The following is a 17,743-nucleotide window of genomic DNA, read 5'->3' on the forward strand; positions in this document are numbered from 1 at the left end:
GTACCCTCTCCACACACTCCATGAGGTTGACCCTGACGGCCTGGTTCCCGTCCAGTGACACGACACAGGCGGGCGTGTCAGGTGTGGCCTCCAGCAGGGCCAGTACTGCCTCCGCACCCATACGGCAACCCTACAGGGCAAAGGTCAGGAGGGCAAAGGTCAGGGTTCAACATGTAGTGCAGATTTGATACAATATCATACAGTACATGAAGAAAGAGGATGAAACAATTTTATATTATTATTATTTTTAATGCAGAGGATTATGTAGTAGGTTTATTTTTTTCTTCATGAAATGGCTACACTGAAATGTTCTAGACTAGTACAATAAAGTACAAAATACACATGTATAATATAATGATATGAATCTTTATTGCATGTTCTTGCCCAGATGGGCTAAATGCAAAAACATACTGGAATGCTACATTCTAATGCTAAGTGCTAGGAGTTTAATATATATTACAATAATACTATATACTACCTATCATCTACTGTTAATTACCCTTTCTTCTCTCTTTTTGAAACATCTGGAAACATAAAAAGGGGGTGTTCAAAAACAGCCCAGTCTACCTACAAAGTTGTAGACACTGCTGTCTTCAAATTGTACCTTTTTGAACAACTCAAAAGTCTTGGGGTAAAATTTCATTTAATTTCTTAAGTATGTAATAACTTTCATTTAATTTCTATGTAATAACTTCAAATTCTAAGTAGCAGGTCAATCGTACTGACCAGAACACGGTCGAAGGCAGAAGGGTTTCCTCCACGCTGCACATGCCCCAGTACCGTCACTCGGGTGTCATGGCCAAGTCGGGTGGAAATAATCTATGGAGAAATCAGAGACATGAAAAACACTGCAGATGCTTTGAAAAGAGGTCTAAGATTGAAGCAGTGGATTGTTCATTACTTGACAAAGACTGGTCCAGGAGTAATGTTGTACAGTTGAAAATTACATTTTAAACTCGCTTTAATTTCTACCAACACAGATGGACTTTCAAGAACAGTCATGGACTTTCAAGAACAGTAACTGTTATTGAAGACTTTTTCTCTGACCTCCTTAACCCGGTTGGATGTGATGGCGTTCCCCTTCTGGTCAATGGCACCTTCCGCCATGATCACAATCCCCAGTCGACTGCCTGCTGTTCGTAGCTACCATACAAATCAGCAAAAAAACTGTTAGACTACAGCTTGAATATAACAGGGCAAAAAAAATGAATTAAAATCTTCTAATAACCCTAAAAGCTATGATAGGCACAAAGACATCAATATACTAGGTTTATAAAACAAATAATGAATTATAAACTTTCATCAAACCAAATTGAATGCACGCCAGATGGAAAAACTGAACTGGTAGACAAAGAGCTTTTGTCAACTAATTGAGCCAAATTTTGGATTTTTTTTATTTATTTAATTGTTGAAATTGAAACAGCACAGTCACATGGAACAAAGGCAGCTGTTGCTAGCTAGTGTTGTGCACCGCACATAGAAACAAATACAGGACAGACAAATGTATACAAGTGTACACAAGCATTTTGGAGTTGATTCTGAACCTGAATCTTTTTTCTTTTTTTTGCAAACCAGAAAAAAATGAAGCAGGCAAATCCAAGAACCAATGTCGTCTAAAGCTAAAACTTTGTAAGGCCACACCAATTTAATGTCTTGGTTAACAGATTCGCCAGCTTCATGTTTTTCTGATTTGCAAAAAAAAAAATAAGAATCAAAGTTACTGCAAAATGCTCATATTTTGCCCTGAACAGTTGAAAACAGTCCTTTTCATCCTAGTTGTTAATGTTACAGTAAGTTATTCCATCTTTCAATGCAATGGTATCCTTAAAAGTTCAAAATTCATTGTTTAAATTTTGAACCAGCCTGGTGTGTTGACTTCATGGCTCCTATCGTACCATTTTGGGCCATAATAGGATGCCTAGGCCTGTTTTTATTTTTTATTTTTTCACCTGCCCGTTCCATTATTTTTCTACAAAAATCCGTTAACCAAGAAATTAAATTGGTGTGGCCTAAAGCTAAAAGAAAAATATTTATCTCACCTCAGACAGACGGCGGCACATGTGGTCCTCCCAGTCTGCTTCAGGCGGCCACTCCGGGATGAACAACCAATCAGCACCGCAGGCGAGCGCCGTCACCAACGCCAGGTACCCGCAGTGTCGCCCCATCACCTCCATAACAAACGTACGCTGGTGGCTACAAACAAACAAACAAACAAACATCATGACAGCCAGGTACCCGCAAGGTTGGTCCATCACCTCCATACGGTGGTGGCTACAAACAAACAAACAAACATCAAAATAACCACATTGTCAACCCATCATTCTATTGGACTTATTATATTATGTTTACCAATTTGAAAGGAAAACATTTTTGTTGCTCTGTGTCCTCTTCTTCTTCTTCTCCAAACCAGTAAGGTCAATGACCTGAACCAGATGTCTGTCACCATGGTAACTAGTGTTGGGTGACATCATGTTGCAATTTTATAGCAGGAGGGATTTAGACTCCTGTCTTACCATATATACATGTATATGAAAATGTGTTTGAGTAAGAATTAACAGAGCAGACCATATGTGAAGATATAAACATGCCTTTGCTTTGCAAATGTTACCTACTAGCTTATACAATAGTGACAAAGAATCCTGAGATTCGTACATGTACCTCTCAATCATTGTTGGACTAACAACTGTCCGTTACCATGGTGTTGGAGTCTTTGATGACTGGTTTCCATAGTGACAGACAATACTGAGCTTCTATTGGACAGATTTTCATAGACAAGTGATAATTAAATTAAAAGAATCCTGAGGTCCTATTAGTACTTATAGGAATATGAAATGTATTTGTTAGGTTGTATGGTGAATTAGACAGTTACCTTTGAGCAGTGGTGGTGATGGCGTCTACAGACTCCATGATACGATGCAGCGCCGTGTCACAGCCAATCGTCATGTCCGTACCACAGAAGTCGTTATCAATAGACCCAACCTGAGGATTAAAATTTATTGGATTTTAAATCAGATAATCCAGTTTTACATTTAGTAAATAATAGGAACAAACAAGGCCAGATTACACACACCATGCATAAAAAATACCCAAAAATGGGAAATTTTGTTGTGTAGCAGACTTGTAGAAGTGACACTCTTGCAGTAGTTTTGTTTTTCTTGTGTGTCAGACCAAGGACATTATACACAGAGTATAATGTCCTTGGTCAGACAGTACTCACCATGCCTACAATGTTGAGGTGGGAACAGTTCTTACTCTGTTCTGCAGTGATCTCTCCTACAAACAACAGGGAAAAATACAAATTAAAATATTCAATGACAATTCTCTTTTCATAGCAGAAATTCTCTTTTATCTAACTTTATAAAGTTAACTTTTAAGTTAACTTTATAAAGTTAAGACTGAAAAGACTGAAATATTTGCTTCAGAATCAAATCAAGCACAATGAACTTTTCTGATACAACTTAGGAATGGACACAGGTCTAATAAGCAACTCCCAACAGTCTGGTATAATAGTATATTTCTATACAACATTCAAGTATCAATTAAGGATCAAAAACTTGAGTGTGACCAGTGCGTAACATAACAGGCTCCTTATGTAGGCAAAAAATCTTCAAAAAGATGAAGACCATTACCTCCATAGAAAGAAGAGAATCTTAGCTAGCCTACATGTATTTTATTTTATTATTTCTGTTTTATTTAAACAGGGTAGAGACCTCTGTGCTACTTAAAACACTGCTTTTCAGGAGTGCCCTGTACGTGACAACAAGTTACACATGAAAACAATGAAACCAACAGATTTAAAACAACACATAAAGTTACAAAATAACCAAGGGTCAAAACAAAATTGTTAACCGTAAATCAGTGTTGTTAAGCCAGGCCAAGGTCAGGAGGTCAGAGGTCAGCAGTGTAAACAGACAGATCGACAGACAATCCAACCTTTTTTCTCCAGTTCCTCCAGCAGACCGGCCCATTCCTGTCGGAAGCAGTTTGCACCGGTCAGGCTCCCGTCTCCACCAATCACCACCAGGTATGAGATGCCCACCCTGACCAGGTTAGCCGCCGCCTTCAGACGCCCCGCCCGCTCACGGAAGTCCTGACATCGGGCACTGCCGATCACAGTCCCACCCTGATGGGAGACAAGAAATGTTTTGATATAGACATTTAATTAATGTTTCTAGCAAAGGATGATCACAGTAGCGTGCGTAGTCCAGTGGTTAGAGACTAAGAGGTTGGGAGTTCAAATCCCGGCTGATGTCGCGCACCCGACATGCACGCAACTGTTTAGGGTCGTAGTCCTTCAGACGGGACGTTAAGCCGTGGTCCATTGTTCATTGTGCTTGTCGAAAAGAGCTAGGGGAATTTCCCCGGTACAATGAACCTGTAAATACTGCACATAGCATCTGTGTTCTCTGTTACGACCAGTGACTGGTTCGACATCACTTTCACTTCCACAAACCTTTTAATTAAGAAAGATTTGGATGTGGACGTTTCGATGTGGCGCATGTGTGTGCCTTATTACTTGTGTGTCTCTCACAAAATGTGTATGTGTTTCAACATCTGTGTGTGTTTCTGTGAATCATTGAACCATATACATGTACACAGTGCACTATTACCATATGATAGATCCTCATATATTTGTGTGCGTGTGTCTGTCTACCCATGTGTGTACATGTGTACAGGTGTTCTTTAACTTTGGGTTTGACAGTCAATATGCACTGCAGTTTCTGTATGTCCTGCCAGAGGGCACTTACCATTGAGGGTATGAAGTCATCTCTGGTATGATTTACCAACAAACAAACAAACAAACAAACAGACAGCTGACCTGTTGGATGATCCCAGAGACGCTTGTCCAGGTGGCCTCCTTGATGTTCTCGGCTCCGTCCACCATCCCCTGGTACCCCTCGTGGATGTAGTACACGCGGAATCCAACATGGATGCCCATCCGCACCACCGCGCGAACCGCGGCATTCATACCTGTATAACAGACATTACAGGCATTCCAGTCACATAGATCATACCACATATTGAGGTAAAAATACAGTATCTAGGCCACACCACTTTAATTTCTTGGTTAACAGATTCGCCCACTTCATTTTTTTCTGATTTGCAAAAGAAAAAAAAATTCAGAATCAACTACAAAATGCTCATATTTTGCCCTGAACAGTTGAAAACAGTCCTTTTCTTCCAAGTTGTTACAGTTATTCCATCTTTCAATGCAGTGGTATCATTAAAAGTTCCAAATTCATTGTTTAAATTTTAAACCAGCCTGGTGTGTTGACTTCATGGCTCCTATCGTACCATTTTGGGCCATAATAGGATGCCTTGACCTGTTTTTATTTTTATTTTTTTTTGCCCGCCCACTCCATTATTTTCCTAGAAAAATCCGTTAACCAAGAAATTAAATTGGTGTGGCCTTACTTAGGTTTTTTTAATGAAAATTGTTACAGCATTCAGACTCATACTGTATGCCTGGGGCATGATGACCTAAATTCTTTTACCTAATGTCCTTGAGGAGAATTTATTGGCATTTTCTTTTTGCAGCATCAAAAAATTTGCTACAAATTGCAGTTTGCAGGTAGGTATTTCCAAATCTGCCAAGTCATATATATGGCCTCCGTCAGTCAATACTGACCATGGTAAATCCTACTTAACATCTATCTACAGTATCTACTATGACTAAACAGTCCAAGTCATATCATACTAGTACTAGTAAGTGTTACCATCATCCCATGACTGTGGATACCCTATATACTAGTATACGTGTCTGTATGGGAGGTTAAGAGTTCACAACAAGCTTCTATATATTACTATCAACTACATGATAACTTATGGACTATAAATAATTTTAAAATCATGGTAATCATATGGTCATCTTTGTCTTATTGTCTGACTCTGAATAATTATTGTTTTAACCTTTCAAAACAATGATGAATTATTGACAATACAGTTTCAACAACGATACATGAACTAGAATCCACCCAGAAAAGTTGATTAAATGCAGTTGTAGGGCTGGGTACCGGTTCAGAAAATTCAGGTCCAGGTCCGGATCAGGTTCAGAGGATCAGGTCCAGGTCCGGACCTAAACCTGGACCTTATTACTGAAGTACAGTAGTAGGAGCAATTTAACTGAGTACGTGTATGCCTTGATGATATCTATCGCTCGGTACTACCACAAACCTCGTGGTCCGTGAACTATTTTGTCGACCTAAAATGGAACCCACAGCTACAGAAAGAGACAAACATGGATTTAGGCTAATCTAGTTTGATTCATGGTTATTTTTTTCACTTGCCATGACCAGATTACCTAAAGATGTCTGTACAATCTACCAAAATGTACTCTAAAATTAACAGAAATGTACATCAGGTCCGATGATCAGGTTTTTGCGTTTAGGTTTTTTGGACTCGGTTCTTGAATGTTGTTCAGGTCCAAACAGGTCCAGCTGAACCGGTACCCAGCCCTAGCAGTAACCTTTCAATGATAGAGGATTCTTTGATAACATCTGTGTCCATAATATCACCAGGGTCCATAATATTGCCACCTTGAGAAATTGTATGCTTTTTTTACTACAACATAACCTAGGTATGTACATGTACATTTGATGTGTGAAGGAGTGCATACCAAAAGTATGTTGCAGTAAAAATATCTTTAAGCACACTATTTCTCAAGGTGGCGATATTATGGACCCTGGTGATATTATGGACACAGATGTTACATGTACTAAATATATTTATCATTTTTATCACCACATGAAAACAGAAATGATAATTTGTCTGTTTATTTAAGAGGAAAATGCGAGTTGTATATTGCAACATGGCTTGAACAACTGATTAACATGTATTTAGTATTACTGTATATTGTGAAATATTTGCAGACTGGTTTTATGTTCATCCTTTTTCAGACAGAACTCAAGCTATATCCAAGTAAAAATCACAGAGTGAACATTTATGCTGCAATGCACTCTGTGTATCCACCGCAAGTGCAAGCTACATAAACACAATGAGGTTAAATAGAAGAATATTCTATTTAATCTCCTTGATAAACACAAGGAAAACTTCCTTTTAGCCCTACTTTGGAATCATATCCCATTGAACCTAATTAACATTACATGTAACATTATACAGTACAGTGAGAAGTGGGAGGGGCATTTAATGTGCATGCAAATACCACAACATAGTGTTAATCATTAACTTGCACTGTGAATAATAGAGATCAGCAATAATAAAAGACTTGATTAATCAAACTAACATGAAACCGGGCCAATGCCAGTCTGTAACAATCTATCAGTATCATGCAAGGTGCACAAATTATTCATTCTCCAAATCCAAGCAGATGTTGGGAGTGAAGCTCGCATGGTATTTTTGTTACAGTGTTTTGATCTTCTAGTTGACCGACAGCAACATATTGAGCACAGAATGATTTAACGTTACACTTGCAACCCCCAACGTCTGCTTGGAGATAAATGTTGTTACAGTGTATATTTCGATCATGGCCATGGCGAAGCGGCGAACACAACTCACCCTGCGAGTCGCCCCCACTGGTGAACACCCCGATGCTCTTTCCCTGCGCCTGCCGCAAACTCCTCGCCGACAGCGAGTCGGCAGAGCTAAGATCTCCAAGCACCGCGGAAGCCATCTTCGGTGGGTCCTGGTCGCCTCCTTGAGCGATAAAAGGGCGGGGGAGAAGGAGACGGTTCGGCAGACGGGCAACCTTGCACGTTCGCCCGGCTCAGCAAGGTCAATCCGCCGGGGGTCAGCCGCTTATGGTCTCACAGCGCCCCTAGCAAAAGAGAGCAGTATTGCAGCAAATGTATGCGACATGTTGGCCAGGGCCCATTGAAAACGCTCTGAGCCAAACTTTTTATTTTATTCGCACGCTCGCATCAGTTTTGGGGTTCCCTGAGGATGTCACTCATATAATCGAATCAACACGGCCTTAGGCCTAAGCGTTATGCCTCGACATATACACATCCGTGTCCATAATATCACCAGGGTCTATAATATCGCCACCTTGAGAAATAGTGTGCTTTAAGATATTTTTACTCAAAATTACTGCAACATACTTTTTGTATGCACTCCTGCACACCTCAAATGTACATACCTAGGGTATGTTGCACTTTTTCTCATTATGGACCCTGGTGATAACGTTATTATGGACACAGATGTAAGATGAGGCACGGTTTTGGATGATTTTTTTTTATTATTATTCGCACGCTCGCATCAGTTTTGGGGTTCCCATAGGATGTCATGACGCCCTCGGGAGACATGACATCATGTGAAATCGCCTTTGTGGGCGGGGCAGTTCTAGCCTCAACCCGTACTAGTAGGCAGTCCCGATGGTTACTACCCTGGATGCCAAAACTAGTATCGGGCCGTTAGCCGTTTTCCTTCGGCAGCCAAGAGCCCTTCGCCCGCCTATCTAAAGTTGGGAGTTGAGCCCGAGGGGTTTGTCCGGCCAGCCGACCTCCCCTAGGGCTAGACTCCCCCGTAGCGGTAATTTACACCAGCGGGCGAAGGGCTCTTGTGGCCCGGAAAACGAGTTCTTGATTCCAGGGTAGTAGTTCTGTTGACACATTCATTTTTATTGCCGGTCAAAGGTTGCCTTGACGTCTCTCCTGCTTCGTGCCAAGTCTAACAACAATCCTTACAAAACAAAATGGAGGTAGAAGAAGGTAAGAGTAAGCGTAAAAGACACCAGACGCGTGTGACCAAGTACGTGACCATAGCTGCTGTTGTCGGTGTGGGGTTGGTGGCCTGCATTTCTCTGTTGGTGTTCTTCCTGGTCCCATCGGTCTCTGTCGGCGGTAAGGACCCTTACAGACTAGAAATTGTATCCAGAAGCGATCGGAATAATGAGGCACGGTTTTGGATAGTCTCGGATCGTAGAACGTACTAGATTTTTAGCCCTTATTGTGCAGAGAGGCACAGTGTGTTTTGATCATCGAGAGGCATTTTACCGATAAAAGCACGTTCGGTGTTCCGGATAGTATAATGCACAACAACAGGACTCCAGTAGCTAGTTTGACTTTCTAGTCTGACCACAGGGGTTCAAGGAATGGACAAGGAATAGAAATAAGTCTTAAGGGCACTATAGAACAAGTGACGAAAGTAAAATTTTGTTTGGTTCCGGGTTTTCAATTCAAATCATGCTTCTGTTTGGGGTTTGTGGAAAAAGAGGTCCAGTCCGGCCTGGTGGAAAAAGTGGTCCAACCTTTTCGCGTGTTTTTTCTGTCACAACTGTTTATTTCAAGCCCAACTGAGCTTGCACTCATTTGAAAATATACTGTACTTGAAGAATTTATTCTAAGACTTATGTCTAGTATAGGGCAACAGTCAAGACAGCCAAAAACAATACACTGTATTAAAACAATCCACTGTCTCGAAAAAAGAAGCCGAACCCAATAAGTTAGAACTAGAGTTAAACATTAGATTCCAATATTTAGGCTCGAGTAGTTACATGCTGTATTGTTACACATTGTCTGTTCTTTGTATGTCCACTTACATGTACTTGCAATTAGCCCACGGGCAAGAACTTGCAATAAACTTATCTCTTTTATTATACAGTCCATTAGTCCATGACACAATACTAAGTGAACTTGATCACGACAAGTGATTTTCAGTTTGTGCATTTAAAAGTTTGGTGACTTTCCTGCCATCCAACTTGTTGCATTACTAGTAGATTTCATGTAAAACTTGTGGAGAGAAGTGATTTCTTTGTTGTTGTTCCTCCTAGGTGACTTCCCAACTGACGGCAGTCCGTTGGATTACTTCAACTTTGACAGACAGGATGCCATGCAGGTCACATGGTCACACGGAGCCAATAGCAAGGCTCAGCTGGCACAGGCTTTGGCAAGTAAGTATAATGGGGAGCAAATTATTTTTGGCCTGGCCAGAGCAGGACTAGTGCTATATGAATCTTGCCTTTTACTACACATCTGATATTGTGGAGAGGTTCTCTGTTCATTAAAGATCATAATACCCACCCCACCCCCCCACCCCCCAGTGAGACCCTTCATGCTTCATTGAAAATGAAAAAATCTTGAAAGAAATCTGATTTTTTTCATCTCAACATATAAACTGAACACCAACAACCAACCGTAAAACCAATTGACCTACTTATAAGACAGCAAGCCAACCATGAACCAATTTCAACCAACCAACCAACCAACCAGCCAACCAACCAACCAACCAATGTTTATGTTTACCGAAGGAAAACAATTTTTGTTTTTGCTGTTTCCTCTTCTTCTTCTTCTCCAAAACAATTAGATCAATTAATGACCTGAACCAGATGCCTGTCACCATGGTAACATGATAGGTTACATCATGTTGCAATTTTATAGCAGGAGGGATTTAGACTCCTGTCTGACCAACTAGTATATGAATGTGTTTGAGTTAAAGAATGAACAGAGCAGACCATATGCGAAGGTAAACTTTTTTATTAATATGCATTTGCTTTGCAAATGTTACCTTAAGTTTCTAGTTTCACTTGTCTTCTCTATGAATCTGTTTTTCAGGTGACGTACACATGCTGGAGGCAGACATCTTGTTACGTGGACAGGGCACACCTGCACAGACGGACATTCCCGTTATGGCACACCCTCCCCAGACTGACAGTGACAACACGTTCCAGGAATGGCTGGATGCTGCACTCGAGTCAAAAAAGGGTCTCAAGTTAGACTTCAAGAGCATTGGATCTGTAGCTCCTTCCCTAAGGTGAGTGGTATTTTATAATTTAAACTAGTATGTTATAATTATTGTAGTACATTGTACTTCAGAAACGTATCTGCTTTTCTCTTATTTTTTTTAGATTAACAGATAACAAGGTACAAATAACATATAACAGATTACCAAGTACAAATAAAATCAAAACATACATAATTACACAAGACGAAACAAACTGTTTCTTTTTACAAAATTTTGACAGAAAAACGTGTACTATTTGAATTAAGATATTGCTGAGCATAATATTTCCGTTCTGACAATTCATTTTCATTCTGACAATGAAGTACTAAACTTGAAATGAACTGTACTGTAATGTTATGGTGAGACAATTAGTGTAAACTAAGGTAATCTAATGATGTCTTCCCCTTTGTTGTACTCAAAGGAAAATTCATTGACAAATAAATTAATGAACAAATGATATCTACAATCTCCATAGAACTTTGAAGGACAGGTCTGGACTCATAAACCGTCCCGTCTGGTTGAACGCAGACATCCTACCCGGCCCCAACACTGCTAATCCTGGAGTCAATGCACGAGAATTCATAGATACAGTCAACCAGATCTTCCCAGCATGCACTCTTTCCCTTGGATGGACAACAGGTGGTTTTTTGATAGACCTATGAAATAATTTTCTCAATCTTAAACTTCAAGTTGCCTTTACTATCTGATGATGTCCTATAGATAAAATTAAGTTACTTTCATGTCTAAAAATGGCTGCTGCAGCCCTAGATTCCCCACAATGCAATTGTGATTTCCCATGATGCAACAGCCTTTTCCCATGATGCACCATGTTAAAGTTTCATTTAGTATCTGATACCTATAAGAGAGGACATATAAGGTTCCGGGTCGGAGTTTAATTCTGACCAGGGTTCCAAATAGTGCGCAGTAAATCGCCGGATCTGCGAGGTTGTCACGCTAGGTTTGGCTCCCCATAGCTCGGCGATCGCTGTAGATTTTCAACTAGGTTTTGAATTGATCAAAAAGCCTTGGGATTGTAGTGTTTTTCGGCGCGGTGAAGTTGGACGGCCAGCGAAGCGTTTTTGGTATCAGTCCGCGAGCAAGGGTGATGCGGTTTGTCGCCTGATGACCCAAATAGCTGCGTTCTATGTGGAATTTCTAGGGGTTCGCGTCACCGGATTTTGCGAAAAACTTATCGCAACAACCTATATTTTTTTTCTGTTTTTCAGAAACAGGAAGTAGTAAGCTATTTCAGCATATAAGCCGTTAGCCTGGGAAAATTCGTTTTTTCCAAGCAGGTCCGTTGAAAAAACTGCAAAAAAACTACATTTTTCGTATCCAAAATTTACGTTTAACTACAGTTTCTACCCAAATTTTAGAGTCGACGGACAATAACCAAAATTGTATCGGAAGCCGGCTGGAAACCTCCGTTGACTGATGTAATGAGATTTCCCGGCGTACTTCTTTTGGCGGAGTTATAGCCCTTCGGTCTGAGGGTGTCCGCTGGATCCAAAATCGTGAAAAAAACTCCGGTCCGAGACCATAAGTCCTATAAGCCCTCCTTGATGTCTAAAAATGGCTGCTGCAGTCCTAGATTTCCCACAATACAACTGTGAATTCCCATGATGCAACAGCCACTTCCCATGATGCACCACCACATTTCCCATGATGCTTTGTGCAATTTCAGGCTTCCACCACGACCGGGAAAATGAGGGTTATACACAGCAGATGGTGGAAGAGATGCACTCCTACTGCAGAGACCTGACACAACCCGTGACTTTTCCCGTCAGAAACTCTCTGCTCGGTCTTCCTGGTACCATGGAGAGCTTGACGTGGTTGTTGAGTCAATCTGAAAGGTCAGAGTTCACACGATACCATCGTCCTTTCATTTCTGTCGATATTGGATGCAAACATAGAGATTATCAAAGTAATTAACTTGAAGAATTGAGATGTTAAAAAACTTGTATTTTCCAAGAACTTTAAATGATGATATTCGTAGAGTGGAACTTGCTGCCACCAAGCACAGTTGGGGCATCATCACTAGAAACCTTTAAACAACTCCTGCAATTAAATGTGCAAAGATTGGGTGTAATAGGTTGTTCGGTGTAATAATATCTAGCTGCAGCTGAAGCCGCGCCGCGTGCCTGCAAAGGTTATGCCAAAGGGCGGTTAAAACTTTCAGTTGGCAGACCATTACTTGTCAAAGAATGTGTATTATTTGCTACAATACAATTATTATATTAAACATCACTTCTCATATCATCTTTTGTCATAATAAACAATTTTTTTTACTACACATCTCAGTGAGTATTAGCAGTTAAAAAAGTCTACACAGGAGTCTCTATTTGTAAAGCAACATCCGATAGCCATCCTCAAACCAAAATATGCACATTTCTTGGAACATTCTCATATATATTGTAGTCAACCCAATCCCTTGCCAAAGTGGTCAGTTGTGCGGCTGTAATGCCGCATTACGTGGTCATTATCAGATCACTTTTGGGGTTACCCCGGCATTAAACTAGCTCCCACTGAACATTGGGAGTAATGCTAGATTGATGCCATGACCATTAATCATCATTAATCATCTTGGCCTTCTGGAGTGGGGCAGAAGCTGTTGCCTGATGTGATCTCCACCCCTGACAGCCTGCCTGACAGCTTGCCAGTGGGGATGGTCACACCAAATTAATCCTGTGCTCTTTGAAAACATATGTGCCTTCTAGGAGGTGAAACATAATCTGTTTTCTTTGAGCTGAAACACAGCATCATACATATCTCCAAGTTTGGCTTGTTTTGACCAAGCTACAGGAGTCTTTTCTTTTCTTTGAATGTCTTTTAACCACTAAATCAAAAGGTCCAGGACCTGTTGGCCTGGGCTGATAGTGACTGCATTTGTATACATACAGAGCCTCCTACATGTGCTATGGGGAGTAGCAAAGGATGGTCTGATCTATCATGTGACCATGTATGGGAACATTCTGCTCCCCCCAGAGGTCATGTGACCTATTGGGGGAGCAGAATGCTCTAAGCTGTCTTGGTCCTACATTGTGTTCTCTCTCTCCACTTCTTGTTAGACATTTGCTACCAGGCACCACATTTTTTACCAAATGTCTTGAAATTATAACAGAGCTTGGGAATATTATTCCACATGTATTCTTGGTTTAATTTTTTGGATGCAGGCCCTAAAATAATTCAATGTAGCTTTTTTGTAAAAAAAAAATAGTCCCAAAAAGTATATTGCTCCTGTGTCTTCATATTAGGTCAAATAAAGGACCTCAAATTTGGTATGAGGATAGTGGTTCATGTACGGTGTTGGTGGTTGAAGTATAATGACAAGAAGTCCTAAATGCAACTTCATGTATGTTCCTTTAGGTTGGAATTGCAACAGAATTTCTGAAAATATACCCTGTGTAAAAGGGGGACAAACTTCAGACTGTTTCAGGCCAGGCAGGTTATAGACTGAATTAGGTCAGTCAGGCCTGCTCAGAGGCGGTGGGACGTCAGTTGCTGACACAGGATGTTCTAAATGGTTGAGGATTGTGCTTACTTGAGCCTGGTGCTAATGTAAGGGTCAACCATAACCAAAGACTGTGACAGAGGGCATTAATGCAGGGGAAAGGCAAACTAATTGGTTCAAGGCACTGCAGAGTTGACAGTGGAGGGAGGTGCCTTGGACAGTCATAATCTACTGTGAAATTAGGCACTATACTGGCTGTAATGCAGGATGAATGTTTCAGGGGGTAATGCTGCATAGCAGACCACTTTGGTACTAAATGCTTTCTTCTCTGTATCCTCAGGTATTGCATCACAGTATGGACAGGGTTATACGACTTTCATAGAATATACGACCTTGTAAAATGTCGGAACGCCTTCTCGCACCAGCGGGTCTACTACGATCTTCCAAAACAGGTACGTTTGAGTTTACACACAACTGTTATTTTTAAGGCCTCCTTCCCTTGAACATAAAGAGGTATGTTGGGTGACATGCCAAATCCCAGCACAACTACACTCTCAGACTGATCCCTGTCTCCCACACTGTCAATCTTGAAACAACTTTTCTACCTGTCCATCAACTGTAAGTTGAACTTTGGAACAATCTTCCGAGGGAAATTGATATGATCAGGGACAGACAGAGATTTAAATGTGAAGTTAATTCTTTCCTCAGCGCAAAACTCTGACAGCGTTCAGTCTAGGCAGTCTGGCTGCTAACATTGAGCGAAAGCTAAAAAAACACAGATTTTTTTTTAAAATGTAGAATTTTGAAAGACTGGCTTTAGGGAAAAGGAAAAAAATGCAGAAGAGACAGAAGCAAGCCTAGATTTGTAACTTCCCATAGCCAGGTGTATTGCTGTCAAATGAAATGTTGTTTTTAAAGACTAAAATCCGGTATCGTCATCACAGCAAGAGGACGATTTTCTTGAGGCAATGCAACGCCATGTGTCAAAGGTCAACCCACTGTTGTTCTTCCCGTTGGCGCGGCGAGATGCTCTACTTCTCACGTGGTCGCACGACACCAACAGCCGGGAAAAGTTGGCAGAAGCTTTGCGACGTAAGTGCTGTTTAGGCCACACCAATTTAATTTCTTGGTTAACGGATTTTTCTAGAAAAATAATGGAGCGGGCGGGCAAAAAAAAATAAAAATAAAAACAGGCCTAGGCATCCTATTATGGCCCAAAATGGTACGATAGGAGCCACGAAGTCAACACACCAGTCTGGTTCAAAATTTAAACAACGAATTTTGAACTTTTAATGATACCATTGCATTGAAAGATGGAATAACAGTTACTGTAACAACTAGGAAGAAAAGGACTGTTTTCTGAACTCTTTAGGGAAAAATATGAGCATTTTGCAGTACTGTTGATTCTGAATTTTTTTTTTTTTTTTTTGTAAATCAGAAAAAACTGAAGCGGGCGAATCCGTTAACCAAGAAATTAAATTGGTGTGGCCTAATGGTGGGTTAACAGAAAAATTGTTACAGTAACAACCTCACCTAATTTTTATCAGTGAATTACTAGTATATCCTTCAAAGTTCTCAACCATCAAAACAACACTTATCAATTTAAAAGAAATCACTGCCATGTGTCTTGTGATTTTCTTGCAGATACTTTTTTTTTCATTTTTTATTTCAGGCATCCATGGCACAAATTATAAAATCAAACATACAAAATTAATAGAAAATTTAATGCACTTTATTAATAGAAACAATTAAAATACACACTAAGAGTACAGATGGAACCGGGCATTACGGAGGAATTTGTTGCAAAAGATTACATCAGAGTTCATTATAGATTGGATGATGTTGATACAACAGATAAATAGATACAACATCCAATTTGGATGATTTAGATTTAGAATAAATAGTACAGTTATAATTGCCCTTAATGATACTATTGGGTTGGTGGAAAAAGGAGTCCAGTCCAGTTGGCGGAAAAAGCAGTCCAGTCCGATTTGGGGGTGGAAAAGGCAGTCCAAAAAAGTTGGGTGGTTTCTATGAAAGACCATTAGGTACATTTATTTATTTTTTTTTTCTTGTGTGTGTACTTCAAGTTTCTATGCGTACTTAGAGTTTCTATGGGTACTTCGAGTTTCTATGAGTACTGGACGGCTTTTTCCACCAATCGTACTGGACTCCTTTTTCCACCAACCCTGATACTATTGATAGCAGAAACTGTAGTCTGATTCTTGCATGATTTGCAGGGAGGTCAAACATCATTGAAGCAGACGTTATACTAGGAGACCAGCACCAACCAATCATGGGGAGGCCCGCCGACACGGGTTATGACATCACGCTGGAAGACTGGCTGTCCACCATCATGGCCTCTGACCATGACGTGGCCGTGAAGCTGACCTTTCACACTACAGAGGCTGTCATACCGGTACGGACTCAAGAGAGCACGTCGGCAGAACGTGCTGCACCTGCGCAGAACCCCTTATTTTTGCGTTTTTCGTTGGGTTTTTGGTCAACGTTGCATCAGAATTTTGCCTGTTGCAGAGGATATTCTTTCCGACACAACATTTGGAAACTACTTTCGAAACCGTATATGAGCGAATACAACCTTATATGAGACATTCTGCCAAAATGTTATGTACAAAAAAAACAATACATTACGGGTTTCACGCAGGTGCAGTACGTTCTGCCGATGTGCTACTCAAGAGGGCCTCAGCATGCATGGGGGGTAGTGATTACGAATGCATGCCCGTAGCCAGGATTTTGAATGGGGAAGGGGGTTCTTCCCACTGCTCGAGTGCCGAAGGCGCGAGGTTCCTAGGGGGGTCCGGGGGCATGCTCCCCCGTTAAATTTTGAAAAATGAGCCTTCTAAAATGGCGTTTCGGGCATTTTTGAGAGGATTTCCAAGAAAAAATCAGAGATAAATTTTTATTCAATGAGAAAGGGAGCAGATTCCAGTCCATCTTTTCAAGAAAAATCTTGGACCTTTACAAAAAAAGTGGACCAAAAAGTGGACCTTTGAACCTTGTGGGGGGGTTCTTCCGAACAACAACCCCAAAAATCACCAGTGTTGATGCCTCTTGAGATGACACCAATAGTTTAAACTTTCTACTATTACTAATTACTCTGCTACTAGAGTTCCAAACTTAGATCGCCCATGATTATACATTGTGTACTTAACATGCACAGAACAGCCAAACACTCTTTCCCTGTTCTTGGTAGGGCAATCAATCATAGAATCAAAGTTGGAACAAGTATTCAAGTTAAACATTGCAAAATACAACCATGACAGCATCAATAACAAAAAATTATAAATCGTAAAATAGTTACAACACTACAACTTTAAATGAAAAAAGGAACCATAACTCATTTTGAAACAGATTCAGTATAAAATTGATGCCTTTAAAATGAAACTTTACATCTTTATACTTTCTGCAGTACATTGCTCTGCTACTAAGAGTTCCAGACTGAGATAGTCCATCATCATACATTGTAATTACTTTACAGTATAATGATTGAACACTCTTTCCCTGTTCTTGGTTGGGCAATCATTAAAGTTGGAACAACTATAAAGTTAATATAATCTTTGCAAAATACATCCATGACGTCATCCTTAATAAAAA

At 40.4% G+C, this 17,743-nt stretch overlaps 2 protein-coding genes across 2 annotated transcripts in view; one reads left to right on the forward strand and one right to left on the reverse strand.

Annotated features, from left to right (window-relative positions):
• LOC109469398 (ATP-dependent 6-phosphofructokinase, muscle type-like) overlaps positions 1-7,747 on the reverse strand; it is a 25,804-nt gene extending 18,057 nt beyond the window's left edge. Inside the window, exons 1-9 of the mRNA XM_019767903.1 lie at positions 7,516-7,747; positions 4,820-4,971; positions 3,934-4,123; positions 3,218-3,273; positions 2,870-2,979; positions 2,040-2,193; positions 1,048-1,143; positions 727-819; positions 5-130 (exon numbers count right to left, since the gene is read on the reverse strand). Coding sequence (XP_019623462.1) covers positions 5-130; positions 727-819; positions 1,048-1,143; positions 2,040-2,193; positions 2,870-2,979; positions 3,218-3,273; positions 3,934-4,123; positions 4,820-4,971; positions 7,516-7,630 — 1,092 coding nt within the window. The 5' untranslated portion in view covers positions 7,631-7,747. The remainder of the gene's footprint in view (positions 1-4; positions 131-726; positions 820-1,047; positions 1,144-2,039; positions 2,194-2,869; positions 2,980-3,217; positions 3,274-3,933; positions 4,124-4,819; positions 4,972-7,515) is intronic.
• A 903-nt stretch (positions 7,748-8,650) lies between these two features.
• LOC109469381 (protein FAM151B-like) lies at positions 8,651-17,591 on the forward strand. Its single transcript, XM_019767882.1, is given in 9 exon segments — positions 8,651-8,798; positions 9,728-9,847; positions 10,509-10,750; positions 11,163-11,316; positions 12,362-12,536; positions 14,469-14,580; positions 15,073-15,220; positions 16,369-16,547; positions 17,559-17,591. Coding segments are annotated over 9 exon segments (1,311 nt in total).
• Positions 17,592-17,743: the final 152 nt, after the last annotated feature.

Source organism: Branchiostoma belcheri, unplaced genomic scaffold (assembly GCF_001625305.1).
Source record: "Branchiostoma belcheri isolate BF01 breed outbred unplaced genomic scaffold, Haploidv18h27 scaffold201, whole genome shotgun sequence".
Lineage (NCBI taxonomy): Eukaryota > Metazoa > Chordata > Leptocardii > Amphioxiformes > Branchiostomatidae > Branchiostoma > Branchiostoma belcheri.